General features: G+C 35.0%; 1 protein-coding gene across 7 annotated transcripts in view; it reads left to right on the top strand.

The window, feature by feature from the left end:
- The window catches only part of LOC138700219 (protein split ends-like), a 457,327-nt gene that overhangs the window by 366,097 nt on the left and 69,827 nt on the right, over positions 1–21,403 (top strand). For 4 of the 7 annotated variants that reach the window (XM_069826676.1, XM_069826675.1, XM_069826673.1 and 1 more), the window contains exons 4-5: positions 5,692–5,847; positions 19,902–20,105. In XM_069826676.1, coding sequence (XP_069682777.1) covers positions 5,692–5,847; positions 19,902–20,105 — 360 coding nt within the window. The remainder of the gene's footprint in view (positions 1–5,691; positions 5,848–19,901; positions 20,106–21,403) is intronic. The other 3 variants (XM_069826678.1, XM_069826677.1, XM_069826680.1) reach the window with 3 other exon arrangements.

Below are 21,403 nucleotides of genomic sequence, written 5' to 3'. Positions count from 1 at the left end.
ACAGGGAAATCATATGAAACAGTTCAATGTAAAGATATATTGCAAGGAAACACCGCCTTATGTTTCATACTGTATTGAAACAAGTGATACGTGGGAACTGCAAAATTTCTCATTCCTGTTGTTTTAACCACTTCCCTGATTAACCCGAGTTAACTCGGGTTGCTAACATGTGTCAAAATTTATTAACCCGAGTTAACTCGTTTGAGTCCCATTGTCTATTTCATAGTGATTTTTTAAGTATGTAAGAAAATTAGTGATGTACAGTGATTCTGCAATATTAAATGACCTCTTTACGAAAATAAAAAAATGACACTTTTTTTTCACAAAACTGGTAAAATATATAGTAAGGGAAGAGGTTAACTTAGTCTTACAACACTAATGGAAATGATCAGTCTCTAATCAATTTTTTCAAATTTGCCATTTTGTATTAGTGTGAAATTGCACAATGGCACGAATTTTGTTCTGAGCTGCGCTGACAAAGCTAGTTCTTTCTCTGTATCCTTCAACTGGAATGCCCGTGACGTAAGATTTATAGGCAACGTTCAGGTAAATCTTTCTGATCCACATTAAAATTGTTAGTAATTATTTTACACCATCATTTTGTCATCGAGGATAATTAACTTCGTCTTATAGGTTCCTCCAACTCAAGTGGAATTCTTCACATTGCCTGACTAGCAGTTTTGAGGAATGTTTCCAACGAATGCATATGAGAACAACAATTACCCAAAGTCAGCGTTTTCAAAACTTTTTTTTTACCGTGGAACATATGTACGACGGAATGCATACTTTTTTTTTTGTAAACGGTCCATTATCAAATGAAAATTGTATAGTGTCTTTTCTTGATGATATTACAGTGAATTAAAATTACATTACAAAGCATGCCACTAAAATTATTATAGGATACACAATAGCGTCGCAGGTTAAGTGTAGCGTACTATACCAGTAATATTTCTGGTCGAAAAATTGCACTAGAGGAGAAGAGGGGTTGCTCTAGTTGTGGATTGAGGACATTGGAAATTATGTAATAATTTTCCAAAATATTGTTTCATTTCATTTTTATTTAAGTTATTGTATTCCTTAGATCTTACATCAGCATTGTAGCCTAACTTTGAGGTGCGAACAAGTCAAGGGTTACACAATACAAATTGAGATTAATAAACAGATTGAGTTTACAAGCATAAATCATTCTTCGGTTGAGTAAAAGACCTGAGTGTGCAGAAATTGTGTTGTTTTATTTTGGCTTTTCAAAACTTTAAGAAAATTAGGCAGTACATTGAAAACCGTAATACATGAATAGTGAGTTCATACAGCTGAGATTAACAAGAGGGTACTTGGTGATCTGATTTGTGTCTTATATTGTAGTTATTAATGTTATTGTGAATGGAAGAGAAGAATAGGTTTATTTAACGATCCTTCACTCTAATAAGTAAACATTTTATGTAATAAAGTCTTAAAATTACATTAAGAATAGTCGTGCATATCCGATTAACACCTCATGTACATTACATTATAATTAAAGAATTTATTTCGAAATGAACTAATGTTATTTCAGTTATAGTTCATACACACACGTGAATATATAGCAAAATAGAAATGACGTAGGTAGTTGTAAGTCAGTTACACATTTTTCCATCATAGAAAGCTTGTGTGTTATAGGAATAACATGTTGCTTATCAATTTTCATCATTGTCAGAATCAAGTTTCTAATTTGAATTGAAAATGTGTTAGTATAGAAAGTTACGGTATTGTGAAGCAGGGGTAAAATTGAGTAATTTTTTGTATGTCAAGACAAAGTTAGAAATTAAAAAATATATAATAATAATAATAATAATAATAATAATAATAATAAGTCCGATTTTATAAGCCATATGAATACTTCAAATATGAATAAAATATGAATCACTTTACTTGATAGAACGTACAATGAACATGAGCATCCATTTTGTTTCACTTCGATTAAAGTCACAACAGAAGCATACAACACTAATATACGACTACTATTACTGAATGTGAGCTCTTGGCTGAAGCGGGATTACTAGTTTCCTTAAGTTTGCGTTTTCATTACATCTTCCCTAAGCTACACAAGATCTTTTCATGCTTGTTTTCATGACGTCTGATAAACGGAGAGTGTAAGTAATCGCCTTAGTTATTCGATTTTTTATTAGGTCGGAAAATCGATTTTTTGCCGCCCAGATTCCTGATTTGGACCACTGTGGCTGTGAGGTGAATGCCAAATAATTCTCTGCGTATCCTCAGACCCAATTCGCTAAGCACCATCTCACTACCACCAATTTATCAACGTTAGCTAACCCCACAGTTGACACAACATTACCGAAATAAAAGTAAATAGTCTACACACGGTTTACTTCTGTACTTAAAATTGACTACATGCGTAAATATTTAAAACGCTGTAAGACACAATAATTGAAACAGCAAGAATTATATAAACCTAAGCCATTAATATAAATTTTGCAAAGAATAAAAAAATATTTACGAATTTCTGTAATTCAAGTAACTAATTAGTTCAGTTCTGTTATTAGTTTGACTAATTGAATTTAATATTAGAACAAGCTATTTGACAATTTCTGCAATTCTAGTAAAGGATGTATCTCAAGCATTAGCGGTTGATCAAGAAAAACGTCATTTACCGCCCATGTGTTCCTCAGTTGAGTGAGAGATATAATGCAATTAATTACACATGGGAGGTGAGGGGTTTGCTTTTTGGTGCCAGCGGATCGGCGTATAAATATACTACTGACATTTTAAAACAATATGATATGTCATCCCAAGACATTAAAAATATGTGCTTAAATATCTTAAATCCATAGGCATTTTACATAATCATTTATATAATGTTTAATCTTTTAAACTTTCTAAATTGTATATTGTACTGTGTTTGCTTCTTACTGTATTGATTTTTTCTCTCTATTCCGTATATGGTTTTTTAAAATTGTTTTTCGGACCTATATGATCACCTGTTATGACAGGAGGATTTTGTTATTATTATTATTATTATTATTATTATTATTATTATTATTATTATTATTATTATTATTATTATTCAAGGTATTACTTGATTTATAGGGATTTTCAAATCCTGGTTTTACTCTGCTGCAAAATTTATATTTTATACCACATGAGGGTTGTTTGAGAAGTTCCTTGTACACAGATTCCTCGAGGTCTACAAGCAGCCTTCTGCTGCTGGGATAACCTCTTCGTTTGACGAAAATTTCTTCCCATACAAGTAAGTTTTGAGCTTCGATAAAAGAAAGAAGTCTGAGGATGCCAGATCAGGTGAGCAGGAAGGAGGGATGCAGCAACAACTCGAATCGTAGTTCGTGTAATTTAGCAACCACGAATGCAGATGTGTGAGCAGGTGCATTGTCGTGATGAAACAACGCTTCTTGGCTATACTCGGTCTCTTCTCGCGAATTTTCCCTTTCAGTTGCTGCAGGAATTTTAATAATATTCTCAGGGTTATTGTTCTCCCCTTTGCTAGATAGTTAATCATAATTATCCCTTTAGATTCCCAGAACACGGGCGCCAGCCGATTGAACAGCTTTTGCTTTCTTTGGATGCGGAGAATCACGGTGCTTCCATTGTTTCGACTGCTGTTTTGTCTCTAGTATGTAGTAGTGGATTCAGGTTTCATCAGTGGTCACAAATCGTCTAAAAAAATCGGGCGTATTTTTTCCGAATCGAGTTAGACATTCCTCGAAATTTGACATCGGGTGTGCTTTTGTTCTGGTGTTAACAAACGCGGAACCCACTTTGCGGAGATCTTAGACATGAACAAGACATTGAAAAATATGGCTCACTCGTTCAGTTAAGATACGAATAACCTCACTAATTTCCCGCACTTTCAGTCGACGATCATTCAACATCATATTGTGGATTTTTTCTACGATTTCTTCACTTGTTGCTGTTACTGGATTTGTCCACTGCGGGGGTCGTCTTTCGCACTCTCTCGACCATGTTTAAATAGTTCCACCCATTTTTTCACAGTCGAAAACGCTGGAGCGGAATCCCCTGTTGGACTCATTCCCTTTCCTATGAAATATTTCATGACAGCACGAAGTTTCCATTTTTGCCAATTTGTTCGGCGCACCAATTCAAAATTAAACTACACGAAATGTAGTCAACAGAAAATTATGATTTTTCGTTCTTATCATAGTATTGTATAATACATTCTAAGCGCTTCAATTTATTGCCACGGCATACTTGATGAGCAGTGTACAATCAAGTAGGCCGTGTTTATTGCACTGTAGTTTTCCTTGTAATCTGGCAGATGCGCGTATAGTTGTAATGCTAGTAAGTTCGCCATCATTTGCTCTTTCAAGTGTTTCACAGTATTTGTTGTGGATGTTGTAATTGGACGAAGTTTTGCTCAGTTTTCCACATCTATCTCATTTCTTCCGCTAAATCTCTTCATTTCTTTCCCAGCATAGATATTATAGTGTTCTGGTTAAGCAGAACTGCTGTGTCAAATTTCGTCTGTGTTCAACAACATCTGATGTTATCGAGCGAGGTACCACAGTGGTAACGCACTGGACTCACATTCGAAAGATCCCTGATTCGAATCCGGGTGTCGACCAGTCTGGACGAGGATTTTCATTGGGTTTTCTCGAATGAACATAACTAATTTTCAGTTAAATGAAAGCTAATGCCAGATTGGATCCAATTACCACGGAATAATAAACAGTACAACAGCAACAAGCATTCCAACAGTAAACTACAGACAGTCGCAAAATGCCCTAGAGGTTAAAGCAACTATACATAAATAAATACAGATAAAAAATTTCAATCTTGTTAGGACTGTATTGTTTCATGTCAATATTGACGAGTATATTTGATATTGATGATTTTCTGTAACATTGGTGGAGATGTGCTTGTAATGTAATAGCTTCCTATATTTAAATTATGGTTTCTGTGCAATTTCTGAAGTAGGATTTTTCCAGTGAAACCATTTCTGAATGCCTAACCTACTCAATCGTTGCAAAACACTTGCTTCCATCTGTTTTCTTAGGGGCTTGGCAGCTTTTACATTTGTCATATGCTTTCTAGAACTGAGTATATTTTCATTTAATTTTTTGTTGGTATTACGATTCTCTATATTGTATTGCCTTTATGTAAATGAGAGTTTCTGAGCGGAGAGGGATTCCTATTTTAGTCAAATTTGAAGGATTTTTGTCTGTAATGTATTTGGAATGGTCACCATGAAGTTCATAGTATATATAGTGGTTACGATCGTCTCAATTCACTTTCTTTCTGACACTTCGTTATACGTTCTAATGAAGCTTTGGGATAATGCATGAATTTTTTGTCATAATATTCGTATTTGCCTGGTATATTACTTTTTCCATGAATGTGGCGTCCCATTTCATGATTCCAAACGAATATATTAGTATAGAAATTGTCCAAGCATTACTCGCTTTATTCTTCTTGGATGTGTTCAGTAGTGCTAGTGCTTTTATGTGATGATTAAGGTGGTGGTGGTGGTGGTGGTGGTGGTGATAATAATAATAATAATAATAATAATAATAATAATAATGTCATCTTATGAATATTATAATTATGTGAGATAATGTAAGAAGTTTAAAAGACCTATTAGTGTAATGCAGGAAGAATAGTTTAAGAAGTCCCATGCTAGCGCTGCAATAATTTGTGTATATGTGTGTGTGGATGCTGCAGGACTCAGCCGACACATCACCGACCCCTGGGGAACGCGTGGAGCTACGACGGCACGACGAGCGGACGTTACCCCACCACCACTCCCACCCCTGACCCCTACCCGGAGGAGCGACGTGAAACGCAACCCGTGGTGCACAAGAAGCGGCCCAAATCCAGGTGAGGATGATGGCATGTAATTTGTATCAGATCGCTTACATCAATTCGAAAATGTTCTGTTCACAGAATGTGATACCAGGTGCCGTAAGGATACAAAATTTCTGTACTTAATTTACATTTATTTTTACTTAGTCTCTTTGATATACTATTACCCCTCAGATTTTCTAGCAGGAGCCTTTTTTGAACCCATTGAAATTAACTACAGCCCATGCATTTCCTTTTGCACTGGAACCTTAACATATATTGTACTTGCTGATTCTTTGAAAGGGAGGGAAGGGTTGAGTAAACTTTTGTAGGTGGATTGCCTCGGAGATACCACATAGATAAACCAGGCAATTCTCTAAAACTCATCAGGTTGAAGATATCTCCGGTTGAAAAGGGGGACTTTTTCCGTAGGCGTCTCTGATGCCGTCACCGGTCTCTGGTCGTGAGTCTTAAGGCTGGTTCACAATAAGCCGGGAACGGAAACGAGAACGAGAACGGAAATATTGTTAAAATAAATGTATTTAAATGTGACTATTCACAATTAACTATTGTGAATGCTCACATTTAAATACATTTATTTTAACAATATTTCCATTCTCGTTATCGTTATCGTTTCCGTTCCCGGTTTATTGTGAACCAGCCTTTATTCAGTAGACGTCAAGGTTGGAACCCGAATTGATACACCCGCGTCCTAGCACTTAGCTGTAGGAGCACATCTATTGTTAGCAGTATAAGTGTGTGTGTGTGTGTGTGTGTGCGTGCGTGCGTGCGTGCGTTTTTTTTTTTTATTCTTTGCATGTCGCATTTCCATTTCAATCGACAAAGAACAATTTTATTTAAGGATCATTCATTCATAGCATTCTGCACAAGAGTAGGTCTTTCACTGCAACCCAGCATTCTCCAGTCTTTCCTCTTAGTCTCCGCATATGATTCATATATCTTAATATCGTCTATTATTTTATATCTTATGCTATCTCCCGTTCACCATTCCTTCCAGTGCATCCTTCAGTAGGCAGTTTCTTCTCAGCCAGTGACCCAGCCAATTTTTTTTCGCTTCCTGATCAGTTTCAGCATTATTCGTTCTTCACCCACTCTTTCCAACACAGCTTCGTTTCTTATTCTGTCTGTCCATTTCACAGGCTCCATTATTTTCCATATCCACATTTCAAGTGCTTCTAGTCGCTTCTCTTTACTTTGTCGTAATGTCTATGTTTCTGCCCATATAATGCTACACTCCACACAACGCATTTCACTAGTCTCTTCCTTAGTTCTTTCTCCAGAGGTCCGCAGAAGATGCTGCTTTTTCTGTTGAAAGCTTCCTTTGTCATTGCTATCCTCCTTTTGACTTCCTGGCAGCAGCTCATGTTACTGCTTATAGTACTCCCCAAGTATTTGAAACTGTCCACTTGCTCTACTGCCTCATTTAGAATTTTCAAGTTTACCTTCTTTACTTTTCTTCCTATGACCATGAGCTTCGTTTTGTTTGCATTTATCTTCATCACATACTGCTAACAGTTGTCATTTAGCTTCAGTAGCATATCTCCTCTTCTAACAACACCATATCATCAGCACATCTTGCACTTTATTGTTCTTCCTCCTGATAACACTACTCTCATGTTCTGAAAACAGTTCTCATTAAATCCATCAAGTAGATGTTGAACAGGGAAGGGGATAAAGGGCATCCTTGGCATACTCCTCTCCCTATTTCGCTTCCTTCTGACATTTCTTCTCTTATCCTGACTTTAAAATATTCCTTGACTGATGACATAGAATCTGAAGTTTATGACGAAAATTAAGCTTAAGATATTCGAAATTGTCTTTACAAACACACATTATCTTAATATGTCATAGAAAGTAGAACATTTATCGTAAGTTACGTAAATAAAACACCAAATTTTTAAACTATACCGATAAGATAGTAAATTAATTAATTCCGGTTTATATTATTACTTAATATCAGTTATTATAGCTTACAAAACAGTAATACAGTAGTGCCGCATGTCGGTATTTGTTTGAATCAGTATTAACAGCCACGTAACTACAGGCCGAGGCACAGTTACCAGTTGAAGCACAGGTAACTGTAAAGATTACTATAAATGTTGTTTCAGAAACTCGTTTCAAACATATCAGCGCGTTAAATCGTAGGTAACTCTGTATGTATAGGTAACTGTCTTTTCAGAAACTGGGCATCAGACCATCTTCGGACAGTTAACTAAACAACAACCTTACAAAAATAAATTTCACCCTTCGAACAATGTGGCATCCATTTCATCGTACCTCACATTATTCAAATTTCCTACCAATCTCATTTTTGTTGGCACGTCTACATCATCATCAAATTGATGGCTGAGAACCATACTGTTCTAAGTCCAACTTTTTATAAGAAAGAAATCTGTGTTTCATTGTGTTCCAGTTCTTGTCTTGAATCGAACAAAATTATAAATGTTCCTCTCCATAAGGTTGCTATGAAGCTATTCCAAATTGTTTCATGAAGCTTTGAATGTCAGGAGCTTAAACTAGCTCTTCTGAAAAAAAAAAAAAAAAAGTAAAATGGACTTGGAACAGTCTGGTTCTGGGCCATTGAAATAGTGATACCATAAATAGTTGGGTTTACCATTGCGCGTTTTTTTACTTACTTTAAAAACAACAAATTTTGATTTATGGCTTTTACAGCTAACTAACACATGTAAACCAAGGTTTAAGATAAACTTCCCTATTGTACCTCTATCGTGGCATTAGGGGAAACATCTCTTAATGCTTGATGATATTTGTCGGGCAGTCGAAGTTCATATCTCAGCAAAAACATATTTAATGAATAGATTGCTCTTGCCATCCACCAGGCTTAGTTTCACTTCCACTGAAGTTGATTTGTATGAATCTTTGGTCACTGTAAAATATTCTTAGCATTTATATTTATCCAGCGTTCTCTGAGGTTTTTGGGGTGGGGATGGGGGGGCCTGACTATCAGGACTGTTTGCAATCTGAGGTATTTTACTTACAAATGCACTATGTAAAAGTAGTTCGTAAATATGATGATGGCGGCGGCAAGGAAATAACAGCAATTCTCTGTCAAACTTTTGCTCATTTGTAATATGCAGGGACCATTAATGCGGCCAATATTTGAAGCATTGTGTTACAACAAAGGATTTAGACTTTATCTTCTAATTTCCACTCTTTTAATGTATGTAATGCATTTGCCTGTTCCTTGCCAGAAGACCTTAATGATTTTGAAATGGCAGTTAACTGTTCTCTGTCTCCATATGTAATAGCTATAGGCAGTCTTTCCTCTTTTGAATCTTTAACATTTAATGGGGGTAAAAGTAGTTTACGGTCTCAATGAACTATCACAAAGTCAGGGATATCTTCGTTAAATACTTGTTTACTGACTTCTGCACGTTCTATTCTTATTATTCGCGAGGATCGTTGAATGGTAGGCTGATTTAAAAGAGAATTCATCAACATTATGGCCAAGAACTTCACCTGTCACCTGAAGAACATACACCGTGTCCCTTACACTTAATTGACATGTAATGCAATCGACAACTTTGATGTAACGAATTTTTTAGTAGCGTGTGTTGGAACATTTTGTTCTGATGTGTCTTTTTTTGAGGGTTTGAAAATAGTGTCACTATTACTTGTTTCTTGTGAACTGGAAAATGCCGCACTGAATTCTTCAGAAAATGGAAAAACACAAGAAGCATATGATTTTTGTGCTAATGTTTGATGTTTATATCGCCTTTCTTCCTCTTTTATTTTATTTTATTTTGTTGCATTCTTTCTTCCCTCTCCGAAAATTTTCAATCCGGAAATAGTGCAGGAAGTTTGAACAAGTTCAAGATCAATTCGGCAGGGCTTAACCTGGTTTGATCATCGAGATATTTATATCAACAATGTTTTATATTAAAGGAACAAAATTAGGGGTATGCATTAATTAGCATTGTACAAACGATTGTGTAAATTGCCTAAGGAGTTTTTAATAACTTGTAAGGCTAACTCCGGTAAACAATTGATTCTAAGTCCGAATCTTCTGAACAGTGAGACAGCAAAGCTGGAAATTGTTCCATGAGTATCAAAAGAAATTCCAGTGACTTAATTTCCTTTCCTATTATGTATCACAATATGGCTGTCACTTATTTGTGGAAGTATCACACCTTGCAAAACGTGGCATAGTCTCTGTGAGCATGATTGTGAACCACGTCAGTATGGAGAAAGCTGCGGGGGGGAGGGGGGGTTTCCATTACTAAAATATATGAGTAACCTATTGGCAAAAGTCCACTTGAAATCTCTTTTTACTAAAGTGAAAAAACTTGTATCACTTCTGTAATTAAATCTGTCAGAACAATCTTTTTTTTTTTAAGATAAAAAAAATATATTTTGTTTTTAGTTAGTTAACAAAACCTGTACAATGTGGAATGAAAAATACAATTTATATTTATTAAAATAAAATAAAACGCACTTGACTAGTTTTGCAACTGAACAAAGGATTTAACTGATTTTGGAACTGAAGTGTTTGCAGTTTTTATTTTCTGTGCAGTTGAAATTGCATTTAAATCTTAGATTAGGCTAATGAATTATTATAGATAAAGTTATAGTTTAAAGGGTTTTATTATCCTATTAATAGGGCCTATACACAAAATTGCATACTACTGTATATTACAAAACACTTTCAGATATTTACGGAAAAAATATAATTTTCTTATCTCTATTTAGTCAGGTGTTTCTAGCTTAATGAAATGGAAATAAATAACAGCTAATCTTTGAAAAGGCAGATACAATAAATTAATAAACTCGAACCTGTTGGTACAAAACTACAGTATTAATAATATACAGCTGGTTTTCAGTGTTAACATATTATTTTCTCTTACTCACATATTTATAAATGTCACATAATTTTATTATAAGTGAAAATAAATTTCTGTGATGGTTATGCAAAAAGGATGTAGCTACTGTTGAAGTTTGAGGTTGCCATTTTTTCATAATGATTTATCTGTTTTTGCAGTTGTAAATCTGACTGATAGATATAACTTCAATTGCAATTGACCACAGTAGGATTTAACTTCTCTTGCAACTTGACCCACTTTTCTTCCTCGATTTTATGTGGTTTATAACAGTTGTTTCATATGTTTAAAATGTTCAATTCGTAACCAAGAAGGAAAGGAATCCAGGGGTACCAATTTTTTTAATATACTGTAGCTGCTTTTGCCAATAGCCTACTCATATGAAATATTAATAATGTGTTTACTGTCACAAACATTATAAAAGTTGGCAGTTTTTTCTCCCTTAATCTGACAAATAACATTGTTTTCTTTTCTATAATAAATCACAAATTGAGCTGGATTAAGCCTTATCCAGCAGTCTTTTCAAAGGCCTTCTTTCTATTATACGAAGTATAACGAGAAGTATTGTTATATGCAAAAAAAATGGATTCCGAGACTTTTACGAAAATATACGTTTTAAACATTCCTAATCCCGAAAAAGTAGTTTAGACCGCACTTTCTGTCTCTTATCTGTGTACAGCAATTTCGCCAAAATTATTGGTCCGATTTTGTTCATATGCAGTCAGTTTATCTTCAATGAAACATATTTAAAAAATGGCATAAAATCAACGGGTCTTCATTTGAAATTAAAAATACAGTGGCACTTGACTGTAAGAATCGTTATACAATTTTCTTCGTGATTTTTTGTGTTTTCTAGAATAGGTTGACAAATGAGAAGACAGACTTAGTATGGGTGGAAAAACGTTTGGGATAAATTAAATATTATGTAAAGAATTATTTGTATGCTTCTGGACGATGACCTGAGGAGAACAGCAGGAGAGTCCCTTACTGTTGGAATTACTGCTCTATTGTAAGAGCACATTATTGTGTTACACGTGGATGAACTTTAAAAAGGAGATCTTTAAAGTTTAATATGAAGAGAAAGGAACTTGGTTCAAAGTCTTAGTATACTTTCAACATATTTCACTTAATGATTATAATTTATTTTACCCAGATTTCTGAAAAATTATACATAAGTGGAAAGAAAAATGACCGACATTGATATTCAAATTGCCTGTCAGATGGTATAGTTGTGAAGTAAATTTTACATATTTTTGTGTACTGGTACTCTTACAACTTTCGTTTCTATATTGTGACATATATATGGTGTGAAGCAAGCAATAGAGCAAAATATTTCGTAACGTGTGATAAGAAAACTGTCACTTCCAAATAATACTTCAGGCAAGTAATATGCCATTACTTTCGAAGTTCACATCAAGGTATCATCACACTACTTTCGTGCGTGCTGAAATAGCTCAATTGACTGAACAGTGGGCGGGGAAGATGATCTCTGTCATGAAGGGATTCGAGTCCATGGAGAAACCAATATATTTAGTATTTTGCAGTTCGTTTACTGTCTATTGATATATTTTTTAACTCAGTTAAATACAGTATTTATTTTTTGTTGATTCAATCTGAATATTTAGGTAGTTCTGAAAAGGACTATTTGACTGAGCACCAAATTTTACTACCATTCAATATTGTGTGCAGTACCCCTCATTCTCTGCAACCATCCTCATTCTCTCAGACAAGGATCTGATAAGATCAGCTGTGTAGCGTTTGCCATGGGCTACCTCTTTATCAGGCATCTAGTATGGCAACCCATAGGACGTCTTTAGATGCCGGGGGTGAATCATGTCAGTTTTCGGCCATTAGACATTTCATCTATTCTTTCACGTTTTCGATGGAGCTGAGATTGACCCTACAAGAGAGATCAATTCAGCACCTTCACCTCGTCGGCCAGCCAACATTGGACTATCTCCATCTTGTGGATTTGCGACTGATTTTGCTGAGAAAGAATAACCCCATCAGGATACATTTGTCGCACTGAAGGACCATGATATCTCTCAGAATATGTAGATACTGGGTACAGTTCAGCTGACCATCTATCCTGTGAAGATATCCAATTCCACACAAGGACATGCACCTTCACACAGTCACAGAAATGCAACCAGAGCGTATACGCAGTTTAACATATTTTGTATTAGCCTATGTAAGGTCCCTGTGGGCCGAAAAGCTGGTACAAGCTGGTAGAGTCTGTGGTCCTTAGAGAACTGCTCTTTCACAGCCGAGCTTTTGTATCTGAAGCAGCATCCTTCAGAAGATTTCTCGCAGTTCTCGAATAGCCAAGAGAAAATTATTGATGATTTTCAATTGCCTGGAATTGGGGAATGGATTTCTCCAAGCCAGATCCATCTGCACGTTGTCTTGAGCTTGGGGTGAAGCATACCACAATTTCCACCCTGGTTGACGAATAGAAATCCTGGAGGACCTATTCTACACTACCCAACGTTGATCAGTGCAAGCTGGAATTCCATAGCAAGGAGATGCAGCTGAACTGAAAATATTCCTATTCTTGACCAAGTCAGTCATCTGTTCACGAACAGACTGCCCATGGTGAAGATGACTATGTAATATATCGCGATGTAAATTAGTTTTTTGCCTATAACGAGTCAAACAGCTACTTGCTAAAAACAACAAATACACCATAAAACAAAACCAGTAACTCAGAAGCACACTGGTACAGTGTCAATCTCGCAGGAGTTCTTTTACATGCCAGTAAATCTATTGACCTGCAACCTCGAGCACAAAAGACCAGCACTATACCGACTACAATACCCAGACTGGCTAGAGTTTATATGTTATACAGTTTAGAGTTTGTATGAATGTACACACGCACACACACACACACACACACACACACACACATTCATTCATTCATTCATTGTTTTCTGCCCAATGGCAGATACTTCATTGCATTAGCATTCTTCCATCTTTCTTCTTTTCCTTTTTCTGTTTACCATTTCTTCTTTTGCATCCTTGAGTAGCCAGTTGCTTCTTAGCCAATGACCCAGCCACTTTTTTATTTCTCTTCCTGATCAGGTTCAGCTTTATTCTTTCTTCACCCACCCTTTTTAGCACGTATAGGGTTACTGTACGTCCGTATTTTTTACGGACAGTTTGCATATTAAGACCTATGTCCATGTCTGTATCATGCAAAAAATTGTGAAATGTCCGTATTTTCTGATTCGGACTCGGAAAGGGTATTAATTACAGTTGCTAGGCCTACATCCTTCAAGAGGTGGTACCTATTACATAGTCATGAATGCAGTAGCCACTGTTTTGTAAATTTTGGTTTTAAAGTTATATCAAAGGTTATATATAATGACTACATTTAATATTCTTTGTTTAATATCTCTGCTACTTGAATATTTTTTATTTCTTGGCTTCTTCAATGCATATGTAGTCTTAGGATTTGTACCGTTGTAGGCTCATTTTCTTTGTGTTGCTGGGTAGCATGGTTTTATCAGTAGAAAGTTTTATTCTAAGCTAGTACTTGTAAAATGTCGAAGAGGAAGTGTAACTTCTCAAGTGAAGTACAAACGTATCCATTTCTGAAATGCAGGTTACAGAGTGCTAATGGAGATGAAATTATGTGAACTGTTTGTAATTCAGAGTTTTCAATTGTATTTGGTGGTCGTATAGTTAAAAAGAAGCATGTGGGAATTCAGAAAAAAAGTCTCAAAAATCTGATGATTTACAATGTGATACTAACGAAGTAACTTTGGTTTACCATTCTGTGCAATATGGGTTTAGCTTAAAATGTACTGATTGTTAGTAAAAATTAATAAATAGATTCTACAGTCGAAAATTTAGTTGTGCAAAAAAAAAAAAAAATGAGGCAGTACCTGCCAATGTTATAGCCTTCAGAATGTTAAGGTTGTTACAGTAGCTATCGATGCGTTCAGTAGGTTAGATATAAAGTTAGTCCCTACACTTGCAAGATCCCCCCCCCCCCCCTTTCACTGTTATTTTTATGCTCGCTTTAACATCCTTGGTCATATTGCGAGTTAATCTTTGGTTGAAATCCGAAGGTCTGTATACTATTGTTGAGACTGGTTCTGTTGTTGTGAACTAGATGGCGACTGTATATATATATATATATATATATATATATATATATATATATATATATTAGTGATTAGTTATGAATACGATTTCGGTGATGAATGAGGCCAGTGATTTTCAGGGATGTTGTGGCCCGAATTTCCTGGCATTTGCCTTACGGTTGAGGAACAACCCTGAAAAACCTCAACCAGGAAATTCAACCCAACCGGGAATCGAACCCGGCCCCTCTGCATAAGAGACCAGCATGCTGACCCCTACACCACAGAGGTGGTCAAGATTTTTTAATGCCATCAATTGGAATCAATATTAGGTTTTAGAATTTGATGGATGTTAGTGAAGAAACTGCAGAAATCTTGTCAACACATGTTACCTGAATTTTGCAAAATAATATATGTTGTTGTTGTTACAAATGACTTTATTTGAATTTAATCCTTGACATATCTGGCACGTTAGAACACAAGTAAAGTAGAAATTAAAACAAATAAGATACACTTTTGTAGTATTACATATTACCTATTCTAAGTTAACAACTTATAAAATTATTTTAATTACATACAACAGAACTCGATAAAGACAAGAAATCAAGTGCAAATTGATACAAATGGAATAAATTTTCGTAATGTTGCATTATTTTACATAGTCTGTGTTACAATTTGTTAATACTACATACAATTTCTAGCATCCCAATATAATTTACAAATGTTACCTTGACTTTGGGAGCATACGTCTAAACCAGGGCACATTAGAAGGTGGTTTGAATTCATTGTAGTACTGGTATTGCAAATAGGGCAGCCATCTGATGAAGTATGCTTATTCTATTCAAGTTTGCAGCCACGACCTGTAGTTAGTCTGAAATGAGCCACTGCTTCTTTTCTTGGTTTGTTACTTGGTGATTTCCATCTATCTTGTATGTTTTCCCATCTTTTCCCTTTTGATTTATTTACTGACTCTGTTTGATAGGTGTCTATAATATTTCTATGAGTGAACCTCTTAAGGGTCTCTGGTGAAACAGGTATTTGATTACATTGGATTTGTGTTCCTTTTTTGGTCTGTATGTCAGCCATCTCATTACCGTAGATTCTTACATGTGAAGGCATCCATCCACTGGAGCACTGTGTATTTATTTTTACTCATGAGGTATTTGATGTTTTGTTTTATTTTAGTTGTGACTGATGTTTCTGTATTGTGGTTTGATGATAAAGTCTGAATGGCTGCTCTGGAGTCACTCAATATTACAACTTTTGTAAAAGTATTGATCCTGTACTTGAGGTTGTTAACGGTTAGCTGTACTGCATGTATTTCTCTATCAAAGTTGGTCATGTACATCCCGACAGAGGAAATGTTGTTATGTTTTATTTAATGACGCTCGCAACTGCAGAGGTTATATCAGCGCCGCCGGATGTGCCGGAATTTTGTCCCGCAGGAGTACTTTTACATGCCAGTAAATCTACTGACATGAGCCTGTCGCATTTAAGCATACTTAAATGCCATCGTCTTGGCCCGGGATCGAACCCGCAACCTTGGGCATAGAAAGCCAGCACTATACCAACTCGCCAACCAGGTCGACGCGACAGAGGAATAGTGGGAGAATAGTTTGCAATAACCCTGGCTCAGCAGTGTCATTGATTTGCGTTCCATCAGTGTAAATTTTAATCCACTCTGGTTCTGGGTATTTTTCATTTATAAGTAGTATAGTAGTTTTTTGAGCCGTGTCTGACGTATCTTTCTTTTTGATAAATTGTCAACTGATGTGTTATATCCACATGTCCAGAGGATTGACTAGTTTTTTAAATACTAGACATAGGTATATTGGCATCTAGGTCATTCATCATCTTTTGACATGCCTCTATGGGTGGTATTTGCGTTTTCACGTTACTTGGTGGATAGTTTCTGATCCAGGTTGCTTTCTGCGATGACTTCATTTTTATGAATGTACTTGCTGTTTGGTTTTTTACCTCTGTCGTTACAGAGGGATTCTTTGTGTACAATTGCATATTGATTGTAGTTTTGTCTGCTCCAGTTATCAGACGAAGTGCTTTATTCTGAGTTTATTCTAAAATGTCCAGCTTTTCTTGTTTAGCAGAGATCAGAATTTCGCTGCCATATTTTCACATATATGTTATACATATATTCTGTTTAGTGTGTTTTGAGTACATCCCCATTTAACTCCTGGTAGTCTTTTCATTATTGGTATCCTTCTTGCTGCATTTTCTTTGATTTCATTTGCAAGCAAAGTTTAACTTGTTGTCTAAAGTTCCACCTAGATATTTAGTACTGGTACTCTTCTGAAGTGTGGTATTTTCGACCTTTAATTTGAAATTTATGTTTTCATGGCATAATGAAAAGAATTAGTACCGGTATATAGTTTTTGATAATATATAATAATATGGATATATAAAATTATTTCAAACTGTGTAGACTACCAACACAAATTTTGGAGGCGTGAAAAGACAAGGTAAAACAAATGTGCTCACTAAATTGCAGAATGAACTAGGAAGGAAAGTGCTAGGCATAGGCTGGGGTGCAATATTGCTTACATGAGTTTTCATACTTGTAATGCTATTACCTCATCACAGAAAACACTAATTTCCTAAAGCAAGTACATTCTTACCAGGAGTATGACATTGATAAATGACATAATTGATACTATGTATGTTTAAATCACTTAATCAGACAAGCCTATCTCTATATATCTTCGGAATATATACTATATTTCTTTCACGTGTTAAAATTAGGTTACCTTGTTGACTGGTTTCAGCCTGTTGTAGGCTATCCTCAGAATTGGGTGGTCCTGGTTTTCGCGCCTTTTGATTGTGTTTCCTGTGGAAAACAACCCAGTTCTGAGGATAGCCTAAAACAGGTTGAAACTAGTCAACAAGGTAACCTAATTTTAATAGTGAAAGAAATGTATATATTCCGAAGTGATATAGCGTTAAAAGTTGTGTAATCAAGATGTATCTATATACCTAACAGAATATTAATATTATGTAACTAGAATACGATATCTGTGTTGGAAAGAGTGGGTGAAGAAAGAATGATGTTGAAACTGATCAGGAAGCGGAAAAGGAATTGGTTGGGTCACTGGCTGAGAAGAAACTGCCTACTGAAGGATGTACTGGAAGGAATGGTGAACGGGAGAAGAGTTTGGGATAGAAGAAGATATCAGATGATAGACGATATTAAGATATATGGATCATATGAGGAAACAAAGAGGAAGGCAGAAAATAGGAAAGAGTGGAGAAAGCTGGGTTTGCAGTGAAAGACCTACCCTTGGACAGAACACTGACTGAAATTACAATGAATTACAATATATTCAGTTTTGCTGTGAATTTTTTTTATGCATAGGTACAATGTAATAGGCAGTCTTCTTTAATACAAATAATACCCCCAATTTTTTTTTGTGTGCAGAATTACGGGAACCCTATAGATCAGTGATACTCATTAGAAATTAGAAGAGAGCCAAAAATGAAAAATGTTATTCTTTCCGAGAGCCACAATGTATTTCAACAGCATTGAAGCTTAACAAAATATGCGGATTTTTAATTATTGTATTTATAACGACTATTATTATTATTATTATTATTATTATTATTATTGTTGTTGTTTTATTATTATTATTATTTAAATAATCAGTAATAATAATAATAATAATAATAATAATAATAATAACAACAACGACAACATATGATTGGTGTTTCAGAAGTTTAAGAGAGGACTTTGCTACTGTTCTTCAAAATCATGTCAATATGAGCAGGTTCATTTGTTATTTTAATTCACTTGTAATCTGTTTTTCATTCCGAAATTTAGAAAATAAAGTGTCACATACTGCTAGAAGGCATTCCTTTAACTCTTTGCATCTATTAATTTCTACTATGTGATACGGTGCTTTTGTGATCAATTCGTTTTTATGTACAGTGGAGTACATTACTTTCTGTTCAGATATTACGGACTTTTTAAGATTTTCAGTTTTTCTATTCTTGATTGAGGATCTTTTAAATACTTGTTATCAGAATTTGAATCTTCGCTATTGTATTAAGACGAAAACATTTATGACTCATTATTATATCAAGATAAAATAACGACGTGAGATATGCCACTACCTTTTTAAAGAAAACAAATATGTATCATTGTTAAAAATCTTCACTGACAGTAATGATGTAGGGTAATCAAAGTTATCTCCAGAAATAATAATAATTCTCAGAAAAAGAATATTAATAGTAATATTAATTCAAGAGCTGCAATAAATGTTTTTGAGAGCTGCATGTGGCCCGTGAGCCACGGGTCGTGTAGTGAGTATGGTACCACTTCTATAGATTAACTGAATTTTATAAGTAAAAGTATTAAGAATTCAGTATACTTTTTGGTATTTTAATTGCTCATATTTCGAGATATGCATTAGAGTTCCTAAGACTTGAATAAGGAGTTTATGGCATATGTAGTCCTGATTTTTTTTTCTCCCAATCTTTCTCACATTTTCTCCTTGTACTTCTCCTTCCTCCTTTTGTATGGGCATTTGCTTGCTAGCTTCAAAAATAGCCTACAGAAATTATTTATAATTTATATACTTCGCATAAAGTGATGCAAATCATATTTTGTTATGGTAGTTTGAACATATTGGCGGGCCAATTCAAAAGGGAAACAACTCAAAATTTTAAGTTTTGATAAATCTGTAGTTTAAAGCTTCATGTTGCTGTGAAAAACAATCCAAGAATCAATTAAATTATTTCAAATTCTGTTACTGATGTTTTATATACAATATATACTATAAGTTTCAAATTAGTGTGTTTTAGTCGGATTTTTCACAGCAACATGGGGCTTTAAATTTTGAGTTGTTTCCCTTTTGAACTGGTCTGTTGGTCTTAACAATAAACTTTTTCATTATATTTTCTTATAATCGAGAAAGTAATTTAAAAGTTTTAATTGGATACTAATGTGTTTTTTATTGCCTTATACAAGATGTCAGTAATGCCCTGCTGAGGTTTCGCTAAAATATGTGCTATAGTACAGATGACGCGATTGTTTTGTTTTCATATTTGTCAGAAGAAATATACATGTATGTGTATAGCAGTAAGTCACCTGTTGTTGGGTAAACAATGGGAAAGTGAAATTGTTTGTTGTTTATAGATACATGGCAGTGTCTGACTTGCCATGTGATGTCATATTTAGCAGGTCGGGGAGCGAGTCAGGGTCCAACTCAGGGTCAAGTCGCTCTCGGTCCAGATCTCGTAGCCGATCGCATTCCAGCTCCAGTTCTAGCCAATCAGGTTCAAGCAGTTGTAGTTCGGGTACATCATCACCGGGAACTGACAAGTCCTGCTCTCCTCACAGGTAATGAACAACATGAATGATCACTGTTTACATTACTAAACTGTAACAAATTGAAGGGTTTATTGAAAAAAGAACCATAGTCCAAGAATTGCAAATTTGAGATATTAAGCATATGGTGAGTGTATTGTAGCTGCCATCTGCTGAATTAGTTGTTAGGGAAAAACACCATAGTCCTATGTTATAGGAGTGGAAATTTTTAGTTATTTTCATGAAACAGCCATAGTCCAAAGAGTTTTTTGTGAAAACAGTCATTGTCCAGCTAAGATGATGGTAGCATTTACAAATGTTCCAGTCATATCATCTTGAAACATTTATCCATACAATTTTAAACTGTAATAGACTGGCAGTACTGTTTCTTACGTACGTGGCAAAAATCACCTCAGAGAAAAATACTTTGGCACGTGAATTGTTGTATTAGTTATCGAGTCATCTTTAGGTGCAGGAGTAACCCCATGGAAGAAACATAAGCAACGAAAAGAGAAGATTTAGGATATAATACAGAAAAAGAAAATAAAGGAGAGGTACATTTCAGTTACAACTGAGTAATTTTTCTTAAAACAACCATTTTCCACAGTTACCTGCATATACACATGTATTTCTGTGAGGTAATTTTAAGTTATAAATATACTTCAGTTTTCCCAGGTTCCTATAACACCTTAAGAAATGGCATGATGAATTTCATACTTAAGTGTCAACAACACCCATGTCAGATAGTTTTTTGTTTCTCCTAAAAGTTTATGTTTTTGGGCTATGGTTTTTTTTTTCTTAAAAGAAAAACACTTCATTTGAAATAGAAATTATATGAGAATAATTGGAAAATATTATAATTTCTTGAAAGTAGTGTCTACTATCAAAATTGAGTACTCGATACTCAGTACGTACTATTTTCTCATTCAACAAGTACAGAAATATAATAGTACATTATGCAACGAGCCTATAATGATAGTAATTAAGAATCGAGTATGAATATTTATGAAACGAGCGCAAGCGAGTTTCATAATTTTCATACAAGCTTCTTAATTACCATTATAGGCGAGTTTCATACGACTTTTTATGCTCGACCATATTTCTAACTTGAAATTACCGGTATTCAGATGTATACATTTTATTTGTATCTGACAAGATCGGAAGTGACCTTGTTCTAGGTCGTGAATTGTAAGATGTGCGCAGACGCGAAAGTATTGATTTTTTCCGAGGAACAATAATGTCATTGACCTTGACGTAGTCCCGTTAAACTTGATAATATTATAATATTATAACCTTGATTATTGAATTCGACATTGAAAAACGAGATGACA

Source organism: Periplaneta americana, chromosome 5 (assembly GCF_040183065.1).
Source record: "Periplaneta americana isolate PAMFEO1 chromosome 5, P.americana_PAMFEO1_priV1, whole genome shotgun sequence".
Lineage (NCBI taxonomy): Eukaryota > Metazoa > Arthropoda > Insecta > Blattodea > Blattidae > Periplaneta > Periplaneta americana.
This window is presented reverse-complemented; position numbering and strand designations above follow the sequence as displayed.